The sequence below is a fragment of the Emys orbicularis genome, chromosome 13 (assembly GCF_028017835.1).
Source record: "Emys orbicularis isolate rEmyOrb1 chromosome 13, rEmyOrb1.hap1, whole genome shotgun sequence".
NCBI lineage: Eukaryota > Metazoa > Chordata > Testudines > Emydidae > Emys > Emys orbicularis.
The window spans coordinates 11487457-11513160 of record NC_088695.1 but is presented as its reverse complement, the minus strand read 5'-3'; the positions used below and the strand labels follow the sequence as shown (position 1 = coordinate 11513160).

Sequence of the window (25704 nt, the reverse complement as noted above, 5' to 3'; positions counted from 1 at the left end):
TGGATCTTAAAACAAGGAAAAATCAATCAGGTTCTTAAAAGACAACTTTTAATTAAAGAAAAAGGGTGAAAGGGATAGCTCTGTAAGATTAGCATGCAAGATAATCTCACAGACAACAGATTCAAAACACAGAGGATGTCCCTCTGGGCAAAACCTTAGTTACACAAAAGAAACCCAATTTGATTCTCCCTCTTATGCAAAAAGAAGTCACAAAAGAAAATAAAAGTAATTTAATACATTCCTTCTCTAATACTCACTATCCTTTTAGGAGGCTGATTCCTGGATCTTTCACTCCGGCACACACTTTACTGAACAGACAAAAGACTGATTTCCCTCCTCCCTCTTTTAAAATATCTTATCTTCTTATTGGTCCTTCTGGTCAGGTGTCAGCTAGGTTATGTGAGCTTCTTAAGCCTTTAGAGGTAAAAGAAGAGTTAACCCTTAACTGTCTGTTTATGACAGTCCCGAACCACTTCTTTCTCCACAGAGGGCTGGTCACCTCCTCCCCATATTGTTCTGCCCAGTGCAGCAGTCTGGGAGCTGACCTTGTAGCATTGCAGCACAGAGCATGACAGCGAATGGTCCTGGGTTTTGGTCACATTCAAGCAACATTCGGTCTTTATCTCTCTGTGTCAGCCTCAGGAGAGTGATATCATTCATGGTCACCTGGTTGAAATAGGGGAATTTGTTTAAGGGAACAGTCAAAGGACACGTTCATGCTGGGCTGTTTGCGTTTGGCTAAAAGGGATCATCCCTGATAATAGCCACATGATGGGGGGAGGGGTGAAGGGATCATCCCAGAGAATCGCCACGCGGTGGGGTTGGGGGAGGGTTGTGTTGCACATCCACCCAAAAACCGCAGCCCCTCCTTTTAAATGGCCAATCCAACCGGCATTGCTTGCTACGGGAAAGGAGGGCGCTGCAGTTTGAAACCATTCCCACATGTTATGAAGGCGGAAGAAGCCAACCGCGCGTACCCTTTGGCTTATCATGGCTGCCTGGAAACCGAATTCTGTTGCCCAGCCGTATGTGATGTGTCACCATACGGTCAGGCGCTCCATATAAAAGGCAAAATGTGACCTTGTACCTAAAGCACATGTGCTGTCTGCTGTGAATTGCTTGATTCACTGTGAAAGAGTCTCCCTTTTGTTCTCAGAAATGTATCTTCTTAAATTCTACTCTCTCGTTTTATCCCCCCACAGGTGCAAATGTTTCTATGCTCCCCCTATCATCTCCGTCCCAGAGGTTATCGCAGAGTAGAAGGCAAAAAATAAGCACTCACGATGACATGTTTTCTGAGCTCATGCAGTCCTCCCGCACTGATAGGGCACAGCTGACTGCATGGAGGCATACAGTGACAGAGGCCAGGAAATTGTACAGTGAGCGTGATGAGAAGATGCAGGATGCGATGCTGAGGCTAATGGGGGAGCAAACGGATATGCTCAGGCATCTGGTGGAGCTGCAGGAAAGGCAACAAGAGCACAGACCACCGCTGCATCCACTGTATAACCGCCTGCCCTCCTCCCCAAGTTCCATATCTTCCTCACCCAGATGCCCAAGAACGTGGGTGGGGGGAGGCTCCGAGCACCCAGTCACTCCACTCCAGAGGATGGCCCCAGCAACAGAAGGCTGTCATTCAATAAGTTTTGATTTTTAGTGTGGCTACAATAAGCAATGTGGCCTTATCCTTCTCTCCTCCCCCACCCCACCCGGGCTACCTTGTCAGTTATCTCACTTTTTTTTTAATCAATGAAGAAAGAATGCATGGTTTCAAAACAATAGTGACTTTATTTCCTTTGCCAGCTGTGATCGAAGGGGGGAGGGTGGTTGGCATACAGGGAATTAAAATCAACAAAGGGGGCAGGTTTGCATCAAGGAGAAACACACACAACTGTCACACCGTAGCCTGGCCAGTCATGAAACTGGTTTTCAAAGCCTCTCTGATGCACAGCATGCCTAGCTGTGCTCTTCTAATCGCCCTGGTGTTTGGCTGCTCAAAATCGGCTGCCAGGCGATTTGCCTCAACCTCCCACCCCAACATAAACGTCGCCCCCTTACTCTCACAGATATTATGGAGCACACAGGAAGCAGCAATAACAATGGGAATATTGGTTTTGCTGAGGTCTGACCTAGTCAGCAAACTGCCCCAGCGAGCTTTTAAACGTCCAAATGCACATTCAACCACCATTCTGCACTTGCTCAGTCTATAGTTGAACTGCTCCTTACTACTGTCCACGCTGCCTGTGTATGGCTTCATGAGCTATGGGAGCAAGGAGTAGGCTGGGTCTGCAAGGATAACTATTGGCATTTCAACTTCCCCAACAGTAATTTTCTGGTCTGGGAAGTAAGTCCCTTCCTGCAGCTGTTCAAACAGCCTGGAGTTCCTAAAGATGCGAGCGTCATGCACCTTTCCTGGCCACATTGATGTCGGTGAAACGTCCCTTGTGATCCACCAGGGCTTGCAGCACCATTGAGAAGTACCCATTGCGGTTTATGTACTGGTTGGCAAGGTGGTCCGGTGCCAAGATAGGGATATGGGTTCCGTCTATCGCCCCACCACAGTTAGGGAACCCCATTGCAGCAAAGTCATCCACTATGACCTGCACATTTCCCAGAGTCACTACCTTTGGTAGCAGCAGCTCAGTGATTGCTTTGGCTACTTGCATCACAGTAGCCCCCACAGTAGATTTGCCCACTCCAAATTGATTCCCAACTGACCGGTAGCTATCTGGCGTTGCAAGCTTCCACAGGGCTATCACCACTCACATCTCAACTCTCAGGGCAGCTCTCATCTTGGTATTCCTGCACTGCAGGGCAGGGGAAAGCAACTCACAAAGTTCCATGAAAGTGGCCTTACGCGTGTGAAAGTTTCGAAGCCACTGGGAATCATCCCATACCTGAAAAACTATGTGGTCCCACCAGTCTGTGCTTGTTTGCCAGGCCCAGAATCGGTGTTCCACTGTATCAACCTGCCCCACTGCCGACATGATGTCCCAATTGCCACATCCCGTGTTTTCAGGGAAGTCTCGGTCCATGTCCTCCTCACAATCATTATTGTGCTGGCGGCTCCTAGCCAGGTTCTGTTCATACTGCAGGATAATGCGTGAGGTGTTTACAATGCTCACAACAGCAGCAGTGAGCTGAGCGGGCTCCATGCTTGCCGTGCTATGGCGTCTGCCGGGTAACCCAGGAAAAGAGGCGCTAAATGATTGTTTGCCGTTGCTTTCAAGGAAGGAGGGAGGGGAGACTGACGACATGTACCCAAAACACCCACGACAATGTTTTTGCCCCATCAGGCATTGGGAATTCGAATTAACGCGGCTAAAGTCGACCTAAACTCGTAGTGTAGACCAGGCCTGAGTGATCAGTTGTTAACCAGTTCCGAAAGGGACAGAGGACAGATTTCATGTGTGAAAATACCTGTTCACACAGGTATGTGGATCCAAATGCTGAAAGCACTGCAAACGCAATTTCCTTCAAACAGTTAATTTTCACTGGCAGGGACGTCTAGCAGGTCAGAATAGAGGCCCCATGAGCTCTCTCAGTAGCTTTAAGTGCACTCCACAGATCTCCAAACTTTGATGCCCACAATTGTGAGCTTTTTAACTGAATGAGCTGCATTTCAAAATCTTCAACACCCATCCACTGAAATACAGACAAATCCAAGTCGCTTTCATTGAACTTTTCAGGTTTAATTAGGAAAGAAAGCATTGGGCTAAATCGCTGGAAATCTTGAAATCTGTCAGAAAATTCTGATTCCAGTTCTTGCACGTATATTCCAATCTCATCGGCACTGACAGTGCAATCTGTTGATAGCTCTTTTATCTGTAGGAAGTAGCAGAAAGTCGAAGTTCGAATATCCCGAGAAAAAACGGCTCCTTTTACAACAAATGCCTTCCAGGTTTCATAAAGATCCAGATCTGTTTGCTTGGCACTCTGGTAATGGAGGTTGAGTTCGTTTAGATGAGCAGTGATGTCAGTTAGAAACATGAGCTTAGACAGCCATTTGTCATCATCCAGTTCGGGGTAGTTTTGTCCTTTTTCCGACAAAAAGGCCTTGATTGCATCAAAACAGTTTACAAAGCGCACCAAAACCTTGCCACGATGTAGCAACCAAATGTTGCAGTGAAGTGAAATGAATGGACATCTAACTTTGCTTTCTTAGGAGCTGACATTTTGTCAAATGTACTCCTCAACTTACAGTGGGGGGGAAAATCGCGACAGAGGGCGCACACAATGTCAAATGCAATGTGTTGTTCCATGTGACGTGATAGTGATGTAAGCAGCAAATCAGGACTTAAAAATATCCCAGTACAGTGACGCTGGAACAATTTTTAAGGTGGGGGTGCTGAGCTGCACCCCCTCTTGCCCTGTCTCTACCGCTCACTGCCCCAGGCTGGGGCCAGTGGGCCACAGCTGGGGGCAGTTGCAGAGCCCTGGGCCAGTGTCTGGGACCCCAGGCCAGCAGCAGAGCCCCCAGGACTGGTGGCCGGGGCCCGGGCAGTGTGAGTGCCACTGAAAATCATCTCATGTGCCACCTTTGGCATGCGTGCCATAGGTTGCTGACCCCTGCCTTATAACATGGGATACAGATATTATAAGTGAGGTTAATGCAGGCAGCAACTCGCAAGCATTTCATAAAATCTAAACACATTTTTATACATCAAATCCCTATTTTAACCGCACTAACACAAAGGTGAACCACACTGGTTTCCAGCCAGGCATTTCTCAGTGAGGCCTAGGGGCTGGAGCACCCACAGGGAAAAATTAGTGGGTATTCTGCACCCACTGGCAGCCAAGCTCCCCTCACTCCCCGCCCCACCTCCTTCTCCTTCCCTGAGCGTGCCGTCTCCCCGCTCCTCTGCCTACCTCCCAACACTTCCAGCCACCAAACAGCTCTTTGGATGCTCTGGAAGGGGTGCAGAGAGGAGCAGGAATGTGGCACACTCAGGAGAGGAGGCGGGGAAGAGGCGGGGCCAGGACGGGGATTTGGGGAAGGAGTCGGAATAGGGGCAGGGAGGGGTGGAGTTGGTGCGGGGACTTTGGGGAAGGGATTGGAATGGGGGCGGGGCAGGGGTGAGGCCTCATGGGAGGGGTGGAGTCGGGCTGGGGCCAGGGGTAGAGGGGGTTCAAGCACGCACCAGTGGGAGCAGAATTCGGCAACCTATTAATGTGCTCTGTTCGGCCTCCAGAAGAGTCCCATAATGACTGTTCTAGCCACTCTGGTCATCACTTTGAACTCTACTGCCCTGCCTTCAGGTGACCAACCCTCAGATCGACACTTTAAATTCTCTGGGAATTTTGAAATTCCCCTTCCTGTTTGCTCAGCAAGGCGTGGAGTGCTCTCAGCGCATCTTTCCAAGTAACCATGCCTCCATGCACCAGGCGATCCCCAGTATGGAGCAATGGTGAGCTGCTGGACCTCATCAGTGTTTGGGGGGAGGAAGCTGTCCAGTCCCAGCTGCGCTCCAGCCATAGGAATTATGATACCTACAGGTAGATATCAAGGGCCATGATGGAAAGGGGCCATGACCAGGATGCAATGCAGTGCAGGGTTAAAGTGAAGGAGCTGTGGAATGCCTACCACAAAGCGTGGGAGGCAAACCGCTGCTACGGTGCTGCCCCCACAACCTGCCACTTCTACAAAGATCTGGAGGCGACACTTGGGGGCGACCCGACCTCCACTCTGAAGACCACCATGGACACTTCAGAGACCGTGGCAGCCTAGAGTGCAACAAGGCAGGAGGAGGAAAGTGGGAGCGAGGGTGCTGAGGAGGAGGGGGGCCCAGAGCCAGAGGACGTCCCGGCATCCCTAGATGCATGCAGCCAGGAGCTGTTTTCAAACTAGGAGGAAGGTAGCCAGTTGCAGCTGACGGTGCTTGGGGAAGGACAAACACCAGAGGAGGTGCCTGGTAAGCGGCTTTTACTTTGGGAAGGGAGTTCATTGGTGCAGGCTGTTGGGGCAAGGAAGATTGCAGAAAGAAGGCTTGGGGCTGCGTGCATACCTAGATGTGGAATAGGGTGTTGATGTGCTCTCTCACATCACGGTAATTGGCCTCAGTGATCTCTTCAAAGGTCTCATGAAGAGGCTGGTCAATCCGCTTGTGCAGGTTCCTTGGCAGAGCTACTGGGCTCCTTGTCCCAGTCAGGCTAACATGTCTGCACCACTGTGCCGTGAGGGGCGGGGGGACCATTGCTGCACACAGGCAAGAGGCATAAGGGCCAGGGCAGAAGCCGCATTGAATTAGAAGACCCTCCCTTGCTTCCCAGGTCACCCTCAGCAGCGAGATATTTTCCAGGATGAACTCCTGTGGAAAATGTGAGGACAGTGTTCAGTATAGGGGCCCCCTGCCGCTGTTGGCTCTCCCCAAGGCACAGAACCAACCCCAGAGGACCCTATTGCCCTGAAACAATCAGTCCCCCTTGCCCTTGTGCTTACTCAGCATTTTGGGGCTCCTGTGGGTTATGTGCGCTCCTTTTTCTGCTATTGTGTACACTGTACTTGCTTTTTAAGTACAACCGAATAATTTTTCTGTCTAGTGTGAACAATACTGCCAAGCGGACTCGATACAGGCACTTAAAGCATTGCAGACGGAGCAGATCCGCGCCCACCCCACCCCTTGCAGCCCTTGTCCCAGAACTTTCCCTTGTGCCCCCATATCACCACCAACCCACTTCCCCCAACATCTGATTTCTTACCACCACCAGGTGCGTCCAACACCTGTAGCTTCATCACCCAGTCCTGCAAACTACCCATTGCTCTCAATGCCAATCACTATGCATTTTAGCCAGCCTGAAATCCAGCACTCATTGCGTAGCACTCCAGTCAGGAAGGCTGAATATGATAACAGGACATACACAAATCTGTGATTGTCCCATTCCCCACCCCGCCCCCTTCCCTCCTCCCACACAGCACAGATGTGCAATGTCCTTTCTGTTTCCCCAGCAGTTGTGTTTCTTTTCAAGAAATGATTTTTTTGGCTTTGAAAACATTCTTTATTGCATTAAGTAACAGATACCGTAGCCCAGGAAAGCAACAGGCACTGCGAGGCAGTGCATCATACGTACCAAACACAGATGCCTACTAGCATTGGAACCACTGCACGTCACTCCCATGCAGGGCACCAAACATTACTGGTGGCTTTCAGCACCAAATTGCTCCCTGAAGGCATCCCTAATGCTTACAGCCCCACGCTGGGCCCCTCTAATAGCCCTGCTCTCTGGCTGTTCAAATTCAGCTTCCAGGTGTTGAACCTCTGTGGTCCATACCTGAGTGAATCTTTCACCCTTCCCTTCACAAATGTTATGGAGGGTTACAGCAGGCGGCTATAACCGTGGGGATGTTGTCATCGGCCAGGTCCAGCTTCCCATACAGAGAGCACCAGTGGCCCTTTAAATGGCCAAAAGCATATTCAACAGTCATTCTGCACCGACTCAGCCTGTTGTTGAACTGCTCCCAGCTGCTGTCAAGGCTCCCTGTGTAGGGTTTCATGAGTCACGGCATTAACGGGTAAGCGGGGTCTCCAAGGATCACAATGGGCATTTCGACTTCCCCTACCGTGATCTTCTGATCTGGGAAGAAAGTCCTGGCTTGCAGCTTCCTAAGCAGACCTGTGTTCCGAAAGATGCGTGCATCATGCACCTTTCCGGACCAGCCTGAGTTAATGTCCATGAAATGCCCACAGTGATCCAGAAGCGCCTGGGAACCATAGAGAAATACCCCTTCCGATTGATGTACTCGGAGGCTAGGTGGGCTGGTGCCAGAAATGGAATATGCGTGCCATCTATCGCCCCTCTGCAGTTAGGAAAACCCATTTGTCCGAAGCCAGCCACAATGTCACGCACATTTCCCAGAGTCAGGGATCTTCTGAGCAGGATGCGATTAATGGCCCTGCAAACTTACATCAACATGATTCCAACAGTCCAAACTGGTTAGCAACCAATCGGTAGCTCTCTGGAGTTGCCAGCTTCCAGATCACAATAGCCACCCACTTCTCCACCGGCAGGGCAGCTCTCAATCTCGTGTCCTTTGCCACAGGGTGGGGGCAAGCTCAGCACACAGTTCCATGAAAGTGGCTTTCCTCATCCAAAAGTTCTGCAGCCACTGCGCATCATCCCAGATTTGCATGACGATGTGATCCCACCACTCAGTGCTTGTTTCCTGAGCCCAAAAGCGGTGTTCCACAGTGGTGAGCATGTCCATGAATGTCACAAGCAATCTCGTGTCGTATGCATTTTGCTAGTTGACATCATCGCCGGACTCCTGACTGTCACTTTGTGGCTTATGGAGCAACTCGACTGCAATTCGTCATGTGCTGGGGAGACCCATCAGCATATTCCTCACAAGTTCAGCATCCATTCCCACAGAGCGAAAGGGAAGACAGAGTGTGCAGTACAAAAAACGTTGAAAGATGGCACCAAATGTGGACGGAAGCAGAGGGATTGCTGGGATGTGAAGCGATGCATCATAGGGCCTTGGGACAGGACCCAGAATGCCCTGCACCCCCCCTTCCCACAAGCCACAGTGCCAGAATGGGAAGAGGTGCTCTGTGGGATAGCTGTTCATAATGCACCGCTCCCAACACCACTGCAATTGCTGAAAATGAGGCCAGGCCACTGGGCTTGCAGCTGACAGTGTGAAAACACTGCAGCGCTTTCCCTGCTGCGGTCTCCGAGGGCTGGTTTAACTCAAAGCGCTCTACATCTGTAAGTGTAGTCATGCCCTTAGGGTATGTAGATATCAAGGGCCATGATGGAAAGGGGCCATGACCAGGATGCAATGCAGTGCAGGGTTAAAGTGAAGGAGCTGTGGAATGCCTACCACAAAGCGTGGGAGGCAAACCGCTGCTACGGTGCTGCCCCCACAACCTGCCATTTCTACAAAGATCTGGAGGTGACACTTGGGGGCGACCCGACCTCCACTCTGAAGACCACCATGGACACTTCAGAGACCGTGGCAGCCTAGAGTGCAACAAGGCAGGAGGAGGAAAGTGGGAGCGAGGGTGCTGAGGAGGAGGGGGGCCCAGAGCCAGAGGACGTCCCGGCATCCCTAGATGCATGCAGCCAGGAGCTGTTTTCAAACTAGGAGGAAGGTAGCCAGTTGCAGCTGACGGTGCTTGGGGAAGGACAAACACCAGAGGAGGTGTAGTCATGCCCTTAGGGTATGTCTACACTACGGGATTAATCTGAATTTATATAATTCGAACTTAGGAAACCGATTTTATAAATTCGAATGTATTCGGCCACACTAGGCACATTAATTCGGTGGTGTGCGTCCAAGCTACCGTACTAGCATCGATTTCCAGAGCGTTGCATTGTGGGTAGCTTTCCCATAGCTATCCCATAGTTCCCGCAGTCTCCACCCCCCTTGGAATTCTGGGTTGAGACCCCAGTGCATGATGGGGCAAAAAACATTGTCGCAGGTGGTTCTGGGTACAGCCTCCCCCTCCCTCCCTGAAAGCAACGGCAGACAACCATTTCGCGCCTTTTTTCCTGAGTGAACTCTGCAGACTCCATACCGCAGCAAGCATGGATCCCGCTCAGCTCCAGAACGCAGTCATGAACATTGTAAACACCTCGCGCGTTCTCGTGGAGTTTATGCTTACCCAGGACCAGAAAAAAGAGGCGAGGAGGAGGAGGCGGCGACTGCAGCGCAGCGACAAGCGTGATGAGGACATGGACATGGACCGTGAATTCTCTCAGACCGCGGGCCCCGGTGCTTTGGAGATTATGATGTTAATGGGGCAGGTTATAGGCTTGGAACGCCGATTCTGGGCCCGGGAAACAAGCACAGACTGGTGGGACCGCATAGTGTTGCAGGTGTGGGACGATTCCCAGTGGCTGAGAAACTTTCGCATGCATAAGGGCACTTTCATGGAACTTTGTGACTTGCTTTCCCCTGCCCTGAAGCGCCAGAATACCAAGATGAGAGCAGCCCTCACAGTTGAGAAGCGAGTGGCGATAGCCCTGTGGAAGCTTGCAACGCCAGACAGCTACCGGTCAGTCGGTAATCAATTTGGAGTGGGCAAATCTACTGTGGGGGCTGCTGTGATGCAAGTAGCCAAAGCAATCACGGAGGTGCTGCTACGAAAGGTAGTGACTCTGGGAAATGTGCAGGTCATAGTGGATGGCTTTGCTGCAATGGGATTCCCTAACTGTGGTGGGGCGATAGATGGAACCCATATTCATATCTTGGCACCGGAGCACCAGGGTATCCACTACATAAACCGCAAGGGGTACTTTTCAATGGTGCTGCAAGCACTTGTGGATCACAAGGGACGTTTCACCAACATCCATGTGGGCTGGCCGGGAAGGGTTCATGACGCTCGCGTCTTCAGGAACACGAATCTGTTTAAACGGCTGCAGCAAGGGACTTACTTTCCGGACCAGAAAATAACCGTTGGGGATGTTGAAATGCCAATTGTTATTCTTGGGGACCCAGCCTACCCCTTAATGCCATGGCTCATGAAGCCATACACAGGCAGCCTGGACAGGAGTCAGGAGTTGTTCAACTACAGGCTGAGCAAGTGCAGAATGGTGGTAGAATGTGCATTTGGCCGTTTAAAAGGTCGCTGGTGATCCTTACTGACTCGCTCAGACCTCAGCCAAACCAATATCCCCATTGTTATTACTGCTTGCTGTGTGCTCCACAATCTCTGTGAGAGCAAGGGGGAGACCTTTATGGCAGGGTGGGAGGCTGAGGCAAATCGCCTTCTGCTGATTACTCGCAGCCAGACACCAGGGCGATTAGAAGAGCACACCAGGAAGCGCTGCGCATTAGGGAAGCTTTGAAAACCAGTTTCATGACTGGCCAGGCTGCAGTGTGAAATTTCTGTTTGTTTATCCTTCATGAAAACCCGCCCCCTTTATTGACTCATTCTCTGTAAGGAACCCACCCTCCCCCTTCCCCCAGCTTGCTTTCAAAGGAAATAAAGTCACTATTGTTTAAAAATCATTTATTCTTTATTAATTGATTATAAAAAGAGGGAGAGAACCTGAGTGGGGTTTGGGAGGAGGATCAGCGGGAAGGAAAAGCCCACTAAAAAAAGGTTAAAAAAATGGCAGCCTTTTGCTTGGGCTGTCCACTGGGGTGGAATGGGAGGGTGTACGGAGCCTCCCCCCCCGTGTTCTTACACGTCTGGGTGAGGGGGCTATGGAACATGGTGAGGAGGTAGGGGGGTTATACAGGGGGTGTAGCGGCACTCTGTTCTCCAGCAGCCGTTCCTGAAGCTCCACCAGACGCCGGAGCATGTCTGTTTGCTCACGCAGCAGCCCCAGCATTGCATCCTGCCTCCTCTGATCTTCCTGACGCCACCTCTCATCTCGAGCGTCTCTCCTCTCCTCACGTTGGTCCCTTCTGTCCTCACGTTGGTCCCTCATGTCCTCACGTTGGTCCCTCCTGTCCTCACGTTCACTGGCTTCTTTCCTATACTTTCAAACCGTGTCCTTCCACTCATTCAGATGAGCTCTTTCACTCCTGGTGGATTGCATGATTTCTGCAAACATCTCGTCTCGCGTCTTCTTTTTCCGACGCCTTATCTGGGATAGCCTTCGGGAAGGAGGAGGGAGGCTTGAAACATTTGCAGCTGCTGGAGGGAGTGAAAAAAGGAGAGAATTTTTTTAAAAGATACATTTTCCAGAACAATGCTTATACTCTTTCACGGTGACAAATACTATTCACATTACATAGCACATGTGATTTCTGTGCAAGGTCGCATTTTGCCTCTTAATATTGAGTGCCTGTGGCTTTGCTGTTAGAGATCACAGACGCAGGTCCGGGCAACAGAATGCAGCTTGCATGCTGCCATGGTAAGCCACTGTCTTTAGGCTTCTGCGCCCTGCTTTCCCACATACCAAGCAAAGCCCGTTGTGCTGCAGTTTTCCTGTTAACCTTCAGCAGCAGAAAACAAGCTAACACCCCCCCACCATCCAATTCTCTGGGATGAGTGCTTTATCCCTCCCCCCACCGCGTGGCTGGTATCAGGGAAGATCCCTGCAGGAACCAAACTAACACCCCCCCCCAACCCGCCATGAATTCTCTGGGATGAGTGCTTTATCCCTCCCCCCACCGCGTGGCTGGTATCAGGGAAGATCCCTGCAGGAACCAAACTAACACCCCCCCAACCCGCCATGAATTCTCTGGGATGAGTGCTTTATCCCTCCCCCCACCGCGTGGCTGGTATCAGGGAAGATCCCTGCAGGAACCAAACTAACACCTCCCCCAACCCGCCATGAATTCTCTGGGATGAGTGCTTTATCCCTACCCCCACCGCATGGCTGGTATCAGGGAAGATCCCTGCTAGCAAAACGCGAAAAGCTCTGGGCCAATCCTCCCCCCCCCCCTTTGCACTTGGCTAAATGCAGGGAAGGATTTCTTTTCAGCCACAGGCAAACAGCCCAGTAGGAACGGCCACCTCTGTCCCCTTAATTAAATTCCCGTATTTCAACCAGGTTACCCTAAGCGATATCACTCTCCTGAGGATTACACAGCAAGATAAAGAACGGATGTTGCTTGAATGCCAGCAAACACCGGGACCATACGCTGCCAGGCTTTGTCATGCAATGATACCAGATTACTTGCTACTAGCATGGCGTGGTCAAGTGTCCTACCATGGAAGACGGAATAAGGCTGCACTGCCCAGAAACCTTGTGGCAAGGCTTTTGGAGTACCTCCAGGAGAGCTTCATGGAGATGTCCCTGGAGGATTTCCGCTCCATCCCCAGACATGTTAACAGACTTTTCCAGTAGCTGTACTGGCTGCGAATGCATCCCAAGTGCTCAGGGCAAATTAATCATTAAAAATGCTTGCTTTTAAACCATGTTTTATATTTTAAAAGGTAAACTCACCTGAGGTCCCTTCCATGGGGTCATGGTCTTGGGTACTGGCTTGGGAGGGTACTTCAGTCAGGGTGAGAAACAGATCCTGGCTGTTGGGGAGAACGGAGAGCTGGGTGCTCTCTGCCAGCTCGTCCTCCTCCTCCTCCTCTTCCCCTTCCGCGGAATCATCAGGTGTACCTGATGAGATTATCCCCATCTCGGAATCCACAGTCAGAGGTGGGGTAGTGGTGGCGGCCCCCCCTAGAAATGCATTTAGCTTGGCGTAGAAGCGGCATGTCCGCGGCTCTGACCCAGAGCGACCGTTTGCCTCCTTTGCTTTTTGATAGGCTTGTCTGAGCTCCTTGACTTTCACGCGGCACTGATCTGAGTCCCTATTGTGGCCTCTCTCCATCATGCCCTTGGAAATTTTTTCAAAAGTTTTGGCATTTCGTCTTTTCAAACGAAGTTCTGCTAGCACTGAATCCTCTCCCCATATAGCGATCAAATCCAGTACCTCCTGTACGGTCCATGCTGGTGCTCTTTTTCGATTATCAGCCTGCATGGTTACCTGTGCTGATGAGCTCTCTGTGGTCACCTGTGCTCTCCACGCTGTGCAAACAGGAAATGAAATTCAAATGTTCCCGGGGCTTTTCCTGTCCACCTGGCCAGCGCATCCGAGTTCAGATTGCTGTCCAGAGTGGTCACAATGGTGCACTGTGGGATAGCTCCTGGAGGCCAATAACATCGAATTGCGGCCACACTAACCTTAATTCGGATTGACAATACCGATTTTGACGCTACTCCGCTCGTCGAGGAGGAGTACAGAAATCGAATTAAAGGGCTCTTTAATTCGAATTAAATGGCTTCGTTGTGTGGACGGGTCCAGCGTTAATTCGATTTAAAGCAGCTAAATCCGAATTAAAGTCGTAGTGTAGACCAGGCCTTAGACAGGGTTCTGTCCATTTGCTGGGTCTCTAGCAGTTCAATACATCATAAAAGTACCTCACATTTGATTTCTTTGGAGTTTCATTCAAAAAAATTAAAGCTAAATAAACCTGGAGTTAGTCCTCATTTTTCTGCCCCAACTCAAACTACCTTTTTTTCCCAAGTGGAAAATGTTGGGAAGCATGGAATGAGTGTGATTCCAGATGGGAATGAGAACAAAGGCCAATTCCTGCTCACAGTTACACCTGTGTGGCCTTATTGACTTCCGGGAGAACAGATTTTTGCACAAGAATAGATTTTGGTCTCTTCTGCTTTTTCACACCTGGTATAAACAAAATCTCAGTCACTTTCCTCCCCTAAACGCTGAGCACTTTGAGGGAAAAAAAGAAGCAAGGTCTTCAGTCTGCTTGATCCTTCATTGTGCTCCAGCCTGGAAAACAAACACCAGGCTGGTGTAGAATGGGCTGATGGGTGTCACTACAGCAGCCTTGGTTGGACTGTTCTTTTAAAAGATCCTTAATGGTTCTTTTAAGCTGCTGATTTTCAGTGAAGTCTTTTTGTTCTGGGGGGCAGAGAACACAACAGGGACTAGCTCTGTTTTGTCAACTCCTAGTCATTCAAAAGCTGAAAGGGTTTAGATTCAATTTGTTTAATGTTTGTACAGTGATTGTGAAGCGATAACATAGCATGACTGGGCAGTGAGCAACTATCTAAAGATCTGTGTCACTTCTAGCTGTTACCTTTTTCTTACAGAATAAAAGCTGGCTGCCTCCCAGACTGCAGTCGGAGTGAGGTAGGGTATGTGGTGTAGAGTCCATAGCTTAGGGAAACACCTGCAGCAGGGCTGGGCTTTGCACTGGGGCATATGGAGTGCTGAGGGTAGAAGTGCAAGGTTGAAAGAGGTGAGCAGGATGGGGAATGTTGCAGAGGTGTTTCCCCCTCTCTGCAGCCTCAGCTCACCGCGCTGCCAGAGTGCTGCTCTGGGCGGAAGAGCTGCAAGCTCCTGCCGGGCAACGTGGGGCAGACCCGCCGGCCTGCCCCAGTGCTGTGGGCTGTGTGGCGTAGCTGGCTCTGGCCGGCCAGCACAGTAATGGGACGGGAATCAGAGGAGCGTGGATAGGGGGCAGGGGGCCCTGGGGAAGCAGTCAGGGGGTGGGTGTGTCTATAGGGGTCGGGTGGGTCAGAGGGATGGGAACAGGCGGTTGGATGGGGGCAGTGGTCCGGGGGGGCAGTTAGGGGAGAGGGAGAAGGGGTGATTGGATGGGATGGGGGACCTGGGGGTGGTGGTCAGGGGACAGGGGGGGTTGGATGGGGCAGGGTCTGGGGGGCAGGAAGCAGGGGGGCTCGGATAGCGGGCAGGGGCCTGGCCACACCCACCCTCCGTACCATTTCGGAACCCTGATGTGGCCCTCAGGCCAAAAAGTTTGCCTACCCCTGACCTAGGAGGAAGGAGGCCTAAGAAAAAGACAGCGGAGCATCCCTTGTTCTACCTCTTACTCAGAAGCCTCTGTTGGAAGAATTGAGTGTCATCAGAGTACAGTAAATTTGCTAATTTTACATAAATAAATATTATGTAAATATGTATGGAGAGAAATGTTTGATGACATAATTTTTTTTTTGCAATATGTAATTTCTACTTAGGCTCTTCCCTCGCATTAGCCGTAGGTCCCTCATAACCTTAATCCAGCTCTGTCGCTGGGATCGAGCAGCTGTTGGCTTCAACCATAGACACCTGTGATCAGTAGCTGCTCTGACTATGTGGCTGGCAATGTGGCTGCCCCGGCAGGGGGATCAGGGAGATGCAGCAGGGGAGGAGGCAGAAAAGCAGCAAGATAGACCGGAGAACCCAAGGGGACTGTGTGTGACTCCATGTTCAGGCTGTTCTAGTGCTTGAGTGTTCTCACTTGATACCAAGTAGGTGAAATCTAAATACAGGACACACAACCAGTGGGAGGTTTGTGCTCTGGTTTATAACTGTTTGCCCTGAGGTTGGTACTCATGTTCCTGAGCTGCTGTACACAGCTTGATGGGAGAACTGAACAGGGGTCTCCCAGGTGACAGCTGAGTGCTCTCACCATGGAGCTAAAAGCAGGTGATAGCAGCAAAACCAGCTCCTGCTTCTCACCCCCGCCCCCCTTTCCTGTGGAGCGAGGCAGGTACCTACCTCATTCCAGCAAGAAACGCCTTAGGAGGGGTTTTTTTTGGTCAATCTGCACCCATCTCCCCCCTCCCCTTTTGTGACAATTACGTGGTTACCAGCTGTCCTGTAGTTACAGGGGAAGGTGACTTGGGCTCCTGCAGTAGGCGCTCTGGCTGAGACACCCCAATGAGATCTAATCCCACAGATCTGTACAAAATGCTCCCTGCTGCTGCTTCTCCCCAACCCCCAAAACCCTGATTGATTCATGCTGTGTCCCTGCCATCCCCACCTCTGCCTGTCTCCAGCCCAGCTGTTAGTTCTGCCCCCTGCCCAGACCCCATCTCTGCTCCTCTGGGCCCCTCTGCCCCTCCTGCAGCCCCAGGGGTTCTTCCCCCTCCTCCTCCCCCTCCCATCCCTGGGGCTGCAAGGAAGGGGAGGGGCTTCCACAGGTGATAGAGATGAGGAGCCAGGGGCTGGGCAGATGGGAGTCCTCCATGGTCAGAGAGACTGGGGTCTATGAGGCTAGATAGGCTGATTTCCAGTTCCCCAGTGGGATATTCTTCCCCCCTCCCCCGCATGTCTCAGGGACACAGTCGGAACCGGGTGTCTGTGTCACACACCCAGAGCCAGGGTCGGATTCTCTCCCCAGGGACGGAGCCCGGCGGGAAAGTGAAGATCGGGGCCTCGTCACCAGCATCGATAAATGTCACCTGCCCCCGGTCACAGTCCAGACAAACCCGGATCCTGCTGGGGGCCCAGCTCAGGGGCAGGGGGGTCACAGGGGAGGTGAGAGCTTGGAACTGATCCCCCCACTGCTCCACAGCCCAGATCCCCCCCCCAGGGCTACGGTTGACCCGTCCCTTCCTCCCCACAGACTCTCTGGCCACCCCCACAGCCCAGTATCGCCCACCCTCCACCTCCACCTCCCAGCAATGTCTCCCCGAGGTGAATCCCTCACAGCCCAGCACACAGGCCCAAGAGTCAAATCTCTCAGAGTTGTTGGGCAGTCGCTGCCATGTGTCTCCCCATCTCACACTTTTCCGATCCTCAGACAGGACGAGGATGGAATGAGCCGTGTCTGGATCCAGAGTCACATTTGCTGGGTAGAGAGAGAATCAGAACATGAGGGGCAGAGCTTAGCCTTTGGGGAGGCTTCAGGGGTGACAGTAACTTACAGGACTTACCGGTACTGTCGGAGTCCTGAGGGGTGTGTGGCCTCATCCAGAAGAGGCGTGGCCTCAACCGGAAGAGGCGGGGCCTCTCAAGATTTAAAGGCCCTGGAGCACCGGCTGGGGCTGGGAGTCCCAGAGCCTTTAAATCAACCCGGGGCTCCCGCCGCCACGGAGCTCCGGGCCCTTTAAATCCGGGCCCCAGCCTGGCCCCCGGACCTGCGGGGGGATTTAAAGGGCTTGGGTCTCCCCACAGCCACGGGAGCTCCGGGCCTTTTGAGTCCCCGCCTGAGCCCGGCTGCCGGGCTGGGGCCGGGATTTAAAGGGCTCCAGGCTCCCGCAGCTGCGGGGAGCCCCGAGCCTTGCCGGAGCTGCGGCCCAGATTTAAAGGGCTCGGAGCTCCCTGCCGCTGCGGGGAGCCGGGAGCCCTTTAAATCCCCGCTGTGGAAGCCGGTGTTGTTCGGTACGGCGTACTGGCTCTTTCCGGTACGCCGTACTGTACCAGCTTACTTTCACCTCTGGGAGGCTGAGACCATTTCTCACACTCCACAGCAGCCCCGTCCTGGCTGGGACAGGCCTGGATCCCAGGGAGCTGCCTCTGTCCTGGGCACCTGAGATTGAGCAGGGACGTCACTGCAGTTCCCCAGTCCATGTAATAGCATCCACTTCATTAGTTTTTCATTTGCTTGCTGAGGCTTCAGCTCCCTGCTCCCTTTACTGGGGATGCTCCATTCCCAGCATCAGAGACACAGCAAGGAAGGTTTTGGTGAGGAGGGAGCAGAGGAGGCAGGTACCAACTTTGAACCCCAGAGGGAAGCTTCCTCCCCTTATGCAGCCTCCACTCCCCAGCCAGGGTAGGAAGAGCCAATTAAGAAAACAGAGTAGGAAATGTCATTGGGTGGGGTGGTCCCACTCCCAGGCCAGGGAACAGAGAAGAAGGTGCAGCATTGGGGAAGAGCTGCTTAAGAGCAGAGAGTAGGAGGTGGCATTGGGTGGGGTAGCCCCATCCCCAGCCCAGAGAGAAGGGAGGAGCTGCCAGCCTCACAGGGAAAGCATCTCCCCAGTCCAGGAGGTAGGGAGCAGCTCCAATGGGAGAGCCCAGCCCTGCCCGAAGGAAAGGCCGGATGTTGGGGGAGACCCCCTGCACCATAGTAAAGCAGAGGGATGTGTCAGCCCTCAGGGCAGAGAGCTCTGTTCACATGCTGCTCAGGGAGAGTTTTTCTGTTCAGCAGCGTGGGCATGAACTCAGCACTAAGGTTGGTGTCAGGAGTGTTTGTGTGACTTCAGTGTGGGAGCCCCTCACTGGTCAGTGTGTTGTTTTTAGGGCTGTGTGTGTCAGGGTGGGTATCGGTTTGGTGGGTAACTTTAGCTACAATCTCATTAAGACGTTCTGTGATCATTTAAAGACAATCTCCAGCTGCAAACTCACCCTGTCTGAATGTTCCTAGGGAACCTCCTCTTTTTGTCTCCAGTACAGACGTCAGAGTGTCTGGAGTGGGGAAGGAGAAAGGAGACGAGATTTCAGGCTTTCATATTTATAACAGCGTCCCCACTCTCAATTCCTAGAACTGTCTTTTCATTATGACAGAGAAACACACCAATAAACACTCCGATATTTAATATAAAAAGGTCTGAAACCGTCTCTTTCCTCTCTCATTCAGGCATCTCCCAGCAATGGAACCAACATTCTTGCAGCCTCACAACCATCCCAGGACAGACAATCTGTAAGTGAGATTTACTTTACCCTCCTCATCCCCTCCCTCCCTTCAGACTCCAGTTGGTTTGTCTCATTCACTTACTGCCTTTTGCCGTAACCTAGACCCAGAGCCTGCAAAGACTTTGGAGTAAAAGTAACTTTGCCCACATTGGTCCCTTTGACACGAATGAGATATTGAGATTTTGTGAAATCCTGGCTCTAATTGTGAGTTCTTGGGTCAGTTTATTCAGTGTCTCTACAGAGAGTAGCTCGACTGGGCCTCATCCTCCATAGGCAGAAATAGAAATAATAGTAAAATAGTTTTATAAATGTGGAAATTGAGGTGGGGGAAGGTTGACTCAATTGGACAAATTCACCCCTGTACCAGCAGGAGAGGGGTGACTCTGCTATTCAGTGGCTGCAGGGGCCGGTGCAGACCTTGGCACAGGCTGAGGAAGTTTTGAATCCAGCCAGTTCGATCCCTATGACAATGGTCCCCATGTGTCCTGCCCAGGGAGCAGAGTGTCAGAGGCCCAGCTTTACACTGCCCATGTCCTTCTATCCCTTATCCACTCCTTCCCTCTTCCACCCGCCCTCACCAACCCCACCGCATTCCCAACCCTCTCAGGAACACGCCTTGTGCCTGCAGCTGCTGTGGAGGAGGCACCAGAGGCTCCTGTGCTGGAGGGATCTCTGACCATGGGGGCTGGGATTTCTCCTTCCCTACAGCCTATTTGGCCATGACTAGCTGCCGTATGGGACCAGAGCACTGTGATGGACTGGGTCCACCTTTGAGAAATGTGCCCAATGGCTGGTAATGGGGCAGTAGATGGGCAGGGCTCTGAGTTATAGAGAATTCTTTGCGACATGTCTCGCTGATGTCTCTTGCCAAAATGCTTGGTATATAACTGACCATGATATTTGGGGTCGGGAAGGAATTTCTTCCAAAGTCAGATTGGCAGAGACCCTGGGGGGTTTTCTGCCTTCCTCTGCAGCATGGGGCCTGGGTCACTTGCAGATTTAAACTAGTGTCAATGGTGGATTCTCTCCAACTAGAAGTCTTTAAATCATGATTTGAGAACTCCAGTAACTTGGCCAGAGGTTGGGGTCTATTACAGGAGTTAGTGGGTGAGGTTCTGTGACCTGCAATGTGCAGGAGGTCAGACTGGATGATCACGATGGTCCCTTTTGGCCTTAAAGTCTATGAGTCTGAGTCACTTCTTTCTTTAACAGTAATTGTCATGGCAAGACATATTTTTGGTAAAAATAAAGGTTTGAATTAATCAACCTTGGTGACTTGGACCCCAAGTGCGTGACATTCTCACCCAACAATTAAATAGAAGCATCATCTAATTGTGAACCAATTGGCCAGAGCCACTCTCCTCCCTCAGTCTCAGAGGCTCATCCCAATTTCTACTCCTAGATCCCTTCTAGGTACCTTTGAACTTCACCAGAGTCTCCAATAGCACAATCATTTTCCAGGAGAAAACACTGACTTGCTCTTCCAGTTCAAGAGAAATCTCCTCTGGCTGCTGGAACTTCCCCTTCTGACACCTGGAGAGAAACAATTTCATTATAAGTTCTGGCTAGTGAGTCGCTGCTCTGATATGCCTGGAGTTAGAATTCCTCGTCTTCTCCCAGTCTCAGAGCAGGTGGAACACAGCCCATGGTTGTACAGCCTTCCCTTCAAAGGAATCATTAACATTCTTCAACTCTGGCCTGGAGAGATCAGCTCTGGGAACAAAAGAAGAATTGAGTCTCTGTGACCAACTCACTCCATGGTCTCCATGCTCTGAGGGACAGGAGGTTCCCAGGTAAAGTGCTGTAGAAATCTGCCCTATAGGAACTAGACTGAGACACCAACTCTCTCCTCCCCAGCTCATTCCACACGGGTCTCCAAATGGCCCTCAGGTGGGAAAGACTCTTGACCGCTGCTGCCCCGGGCTGAACAGTGACTAGTGCCCCAGCAGTGGCAGGCCCATAGTCCATCCCCAAAATCCTGAGGCAGCCAGTCCCTCGGGGAGGTGACATCTCTAGGAAATACTTGAGGTCAGTCTTCTCCACTGAATGAAAAATTCCAGAGTCTTCTATACAAGGGTGCGAAGCTCAGGATGAAGTTGATCAGAGAGATTCGTATCCAACATTTGATCTTCCCCACACATTTTGCTGTAGAGCCCTGGGGAGATGCCTTACTAACATCACTACCAACCTCTTTCCCAGCATTGCGAAGTGTGAGGGGGAGTGAGAGAGAGCCACGTACCTGCTCAAGGTGTTTCTGACATCCTAGAGGAGAGAGAGACAAAAGAATTTAAGTCCCCTCTGACACACACACGGGTTTCCAGATAAGAGATTTTGCAAATATGGCCAGAGAGGCCCTGCCCTGGTTGACGGTCATGGATTTCCTGAGCTAATGGGGCTCTTCCATCTCTCTTATCTCTATGTCTGTGACTCTGCAAAGAATAATAGTTATTCACATGTCAGCAATGCACACACCGAGTTACACCATGGTCTCCAACTGCTGGACTCCAGTGCTTGTGATTCAGGAACCCTCCCTTCCATGTGTGGGGATCTGGCATGTTTCTAAAGACAGGTGCTGGTTTCCAATTGTGCCTGGGGATGCTCAACCCCATGCACACCCCCACTATACCCCTTCCGCCAATGATACACCCCAGCCCAACTCTTCTCGCTCACACTCCACCCCCACCATGCCTCTTCTGAGCATCCTCTTATGAGCACACTCCCTCCCTGCTCCTCCCCTTCCCTCCTAGTGTCCCCTGCACACCGTGGAACAGCTGATCGCAGCAGACAGGAGGCGCTGGAGGGAGGGGGAGGAGTTGATCGGCAGGGCAGCTGGCGGGCAGCACTGAGCAGGGAAGCTGGCTGCCCTGGAGCACCCACCTAGGTTTCTCATTCAGTCTCACCTGCAGGAATTCACTCGCTGGCTTCTGACACTTCCCCTCCAGCTCACTGATCAGCTCGCTGAGATGGGAAATCTGCTCAGAGAGTTTACTGACATTTTCATCCTGGATCCTCACAATCTCCTCATCCAGTTTGTCCAGCTGGGCCAGCAGGAGTCGCTCTTGTTCCTCCAGGAACTGCCGCAGTCGCTGAAATTCAGACACAATCTTCTGCCTCTCGGTTTGTATTTGTTTCTGTATGAAAATAGGGCAAGGGCTGGTCAGGGACATATGGATGGATCCCAGGGTACTTTCGTGGAGACCTGAGTGTGCAGGAGGCTGAATTTCTTTGAAAATCATAAGATTTCTGACGTTTGACTCCACCCTGTGTGTACTAGGCAGGAGATTCTCTCACACCTTCCCCTTTGGCCCCGGTAGCCCTCTGAAAGGGATATTTCCATGTCTGTCATGGTCAGCATATTCTGTTATTTATGGTCTCTGGGCATTCAGACCCACAGCAGCAGGGGGCAGGACTCAGCACTACACTGACAGAGACACCAGGGGAGTTAAAAGAAACAAACATTTAAAAAATGCACAAAGTGACCAGACACAGCGGACAGCACTTCACGGGGACATTCAGTTCACTTGGGGGGATTTCTGAGAAAGCCACAAGGGCTAGGCATTAACTCATTAACTGCAATGGAAGCTTAGGGCTTGTCTACACAAGAATCTAATCCAGCAATCCATGATCATGGAGAAACACACACAAGCCCATGTTCACCAAGGCCACACAGGGGTCTGCCTCCAAACAGACCTCCCACTGCCAGTCCCTGCTGGTTAGTAACAACAGGCACCTACCAGATACTCCCGGCTATTCCTCTCTCCAGTCGCTTTCAATCCCAGCAGCTTTTCTCTCTCTTCCTTCAGAGTCTTCAAATGGGCCTGGATTCTTTCCTGAAGAATCAGAAATGATTTGGGAGGTTTCATCTGGATAGTTGAGAAGTGCTTGGAAGTGGGTGTTTCTCCACCCGAAACCTAAGATGACTGTGGTTCTAATCGCTTTGTGACATCAGGGCCACCAAGGAGATGAAACCTCATTAATGGAGACTGGGAGTGTGTCACATTCCGACTTATTACCTATTGAGATTCAGTCTTTTTAGTAATTAGAGAGAGATCTCAATTATAACCAAGCTTTACTGGTATTTGTGAATTGATTAGTGGTACAGCGCATAACAGGCACTGGAGTCACATGGGGGTGAATCAATAAACCTGTTTTGTAGAAGGTTTAATGAACCAAGTGATACAAATCCCAGAAGCCACCAGGGTTTAAATATGGGCTGGGAGTTCAGCCTGAAGCCCTGGGGACTGCACTGGATGGGAAGAGCTGGTTTAAGCACCAGAGCAAACCCCATGAGACGTCAGGAGGCCATTCTTCTGGTTGGAAGCTCCCAGTGTTGTGGAGCACTATCCCCGTCCAGTAGGGACTCGGCACTGGACGTGGCTTTGTCTGGTGCAAAAGGGAGAGGAGGAGACTGAGGATGCAGGAGGACACCTGTGAGGATGGGGGCGGGTCTGGGGTGGCACCTTCATGCAGAGTGATGCAGGTGGGAACACGGTAAAAAAAGCAGTGGGGACCCATGCAGGGTGACTGATACTGGCGAGGACGGGCCCATGCAGGCAGGCGTGGGCATGTCCTATGTTCTGGGCATGCCTCAGTGACCACCCTAATTAGACATGATGCAGATTTGTATAAAGAACGGTTGGGGTTTCCCCAGTGCTGTCCTAAACCTTTTCTGTGGCAATGCCCCCTGGGCAGGTACCCAATGGTCCCGTTCCCTGGAAAAGATCACAGAAGCAGTGCATTCTGGGAGATTTCAAAAAGCTGCCTGGTGGGACTAATGGAACCACTCTGGCTGGTCCTTGCCCACGTACACAACAGAACAGGTCAGACAGGTCAGCTCCAGCCTGGAGTTAGTTTTGCTACAATCCAGTGTAATCCCAGTGGCACTTGGCATGGACCTGAGCTGTGTGGAGCCCTTTTGTGTGCAGACTCTAGGTGTTCGGGGTCCCACACAGTGTTTAGCCCAGTGATCTCCTCTAGTGCTGGCGGCAGCATCTGAGCTTAACCCCTCATGGAGCAACACAGGATTTCAGAATCCCAGTGAGAAACCTCCTCTCCCTGCTGGGCCTGGGACCTTTATCAAGGCATCTCTACCTCCTAACGGACACACTTCATCACTGGGTGGGGCTGATGCTAAGATGGCAGCATGTCAAAGTCGTTCAGGTCTTGGACTGGGTCTGGGGAGATCTGGGTTTTATGCTAAGCTCTGTCACTGACATGCTGGGTGAATGTGGGCAACTTGCTGCCCCGCTCTGTGCCTCAGTTTTCCTTCCCACCTTCTGTCTACCTAGACCAGCGGTCACCTAGTCGATCCTGTAGACTCTCCCAGTTGATCGTGATCTCTGGTGGGGCAGTGGAGTTGCCCGTTGCCTGCCCCAACTGTACAGCACTCCCAGAAGCAGCCACCATGCCCCCGCAGGCTGTGGTGAGGGCCGGGTTCTCTGCACCTGTCTCCTCCCTGCAAGCACCACCCCTGCAGCTCCCATTGGCTGGAAATGGAACTGTGGCCAATGGGAGATATGGGAGTGGTGCCTGCAGAGAGGGGCAGCACAGAGAGCCACATGCACCCTGCCAGGGGCCACAGGGGCACATTGGCCCCTTCCAGGAGTGGTGTAGGGCTGTGGTAGGTTGGGAACCCGTGTTAGCCCTGCTGCACTGTCCACCATGAGCTGCCTGAGGTAAGTCAGTGCCGCCTGGCAGAAGCCAGCACCCCATACCCCCTCCTGCCGCAGCCCTGACCCTGCTCCCTGAGCCAGCACCCCATACCCACTCCTGCACCCCAACACTCTGTCCCAGCCCAGAGCCCCCTCCCACACTGTGAACCCCTCAGCCTCTGTCTGGAGCCTGCACCTGCACCCCCATCCAAACCCGAACCCCCTGCCCCAGACCAGTGAAAGACAGTGAGGGTGGCGGAGAGCGAGCAATGGAGAGAGGGGGGTATGGAGTGAGTGGGGCTTTAGGGAGGGGTGGGGGGGTCTTGGGGAAGGGCTGGGGTAGATCCTGCTTTCAAGACTTGATATTTTGTCTCTGTTGCCACACTGCCAGATCATTAATTTTGTGAAAGAAGACTTTACAGAGCTGGATGAAGAGTCACACCTGTGACAGGTAACTCTAGGTGAAATTAGCCTGTAACTAAACCCAAAAGTTAACCCATTAAAGATGACAGCAATTCCCTACCTTGTACTCCTGGGCAGCCTCCTGTATGGGAACCACCATGTGAGCGTGATGAGCCCGGGATCTGTCGCACACCACACAGATGGGGGTTTGATCCTCTTCACAGAACAGTTTCAGAGTCTCCTGGTGTTCCCCACACACCCTGTCCCCTCCTGCTCCCTTTGCTGTCTGAAAATTCAGCCGCTTGGCGATTTCTACCATGTTTGCCAGCTGCCTGTTGGGCCTGAGGTTTCTTTGTTGCACAGTTTCTCTGCACTGAGGGCACGAGGCAGCTTTATCGGATCCCTCCCAGCACTGGCTGATGCAGGCTCGGCAGAAATTGTGCCCACACTCCAGAGTGACAGGTTCTGTGAAGTACTCCAGACAGATGGGACATTTCGCTTCCTCCTGGAGACTTTCCACGGGGTTCTCTGCAGCCATGGCTCCCTCTGGGCAGTTTGTAACAGTCTTTGTTTCAAATTCCTGAATTCACACTATGCCCCGCCTGCAGCAGCAAGGGGGTGTTTCCTTTCCTTAATATGACTCCTGCTGTTTGCTGAGCAGGAAGGACCCAGCCAATTTCACCCCTGGAGGCTTTAGTGAAAAAATAAACAGTCACACCCATGGCAGGTAACTTTCAGTGAAATTAGCCTGTAATTTAAACCCCAAAGGGCTCGCGGCCTGCAATCAGCCCCTGTGCTGGTGTGGAGGGTCACTGGGGCATCCTCCTGTGAGGATGAGCCTGCAGGAGCTGGAGCTGTGTGTCA

General features: G+C 51.8%; 1 protein-coding gene across 1 annotated transcript; it reads right to left on the bottom strand.

Moving 5' to 3' along the window:
• Positions 1 to 16482: 16482 nt before the first annotated feature.
• On the bottom strand, positions 16483 to 25393 carry LOC135887982 (zinc finger protein RFP-like). Its single transcript, XM_065415789.1, has 7 exons — positions 24962 to 25393; positions 22522 to 22617; positions 21688 to 21918; positions 21027 to 21049; positions 20205 to 20320; positions 18500 to 18559; positions 16483 to 17000 (listed from the first exon to the last, which is right to left on the bottom strand). The coding sequence occupies exons 1-7, from the start codon at positions 25376 to 25378 to the stop codon at positions 16483 to 16485; spliced, it is 1461 nt and encodes a 486-aa protein (XP_065271861.1). The 5' UTR covers positions 25379 to 25393.
• Positions 25394 to 25704: the final 311 nt, after the last annotated feature.

Bases quoted from the DNA above. Each gene is read 5' to 3' on its own strand.
- LOC135887982 (XM_065415789.1), bottom strand. From the start codon at position 25,378: ATGGCTGCAGAGAACCCCGTGGAAAGTCTCCAGGAGGAAGCGAAATGT. The intron at 21,919-22,521 runs GTAGGTGCCTGT...ATTTTCATACAG, and splicing joins GGAATAGCCGGGAGTATCTG to AAACAAATACAAACCGAGAG. The intron at 20,321-21,026 runs GTACGTGGCTCT...GTTTCTCTCCAG, and splicing joins GTCAGAAACACCTTGAGCAG to GTGTCAGAAGGGGAAGTTCC.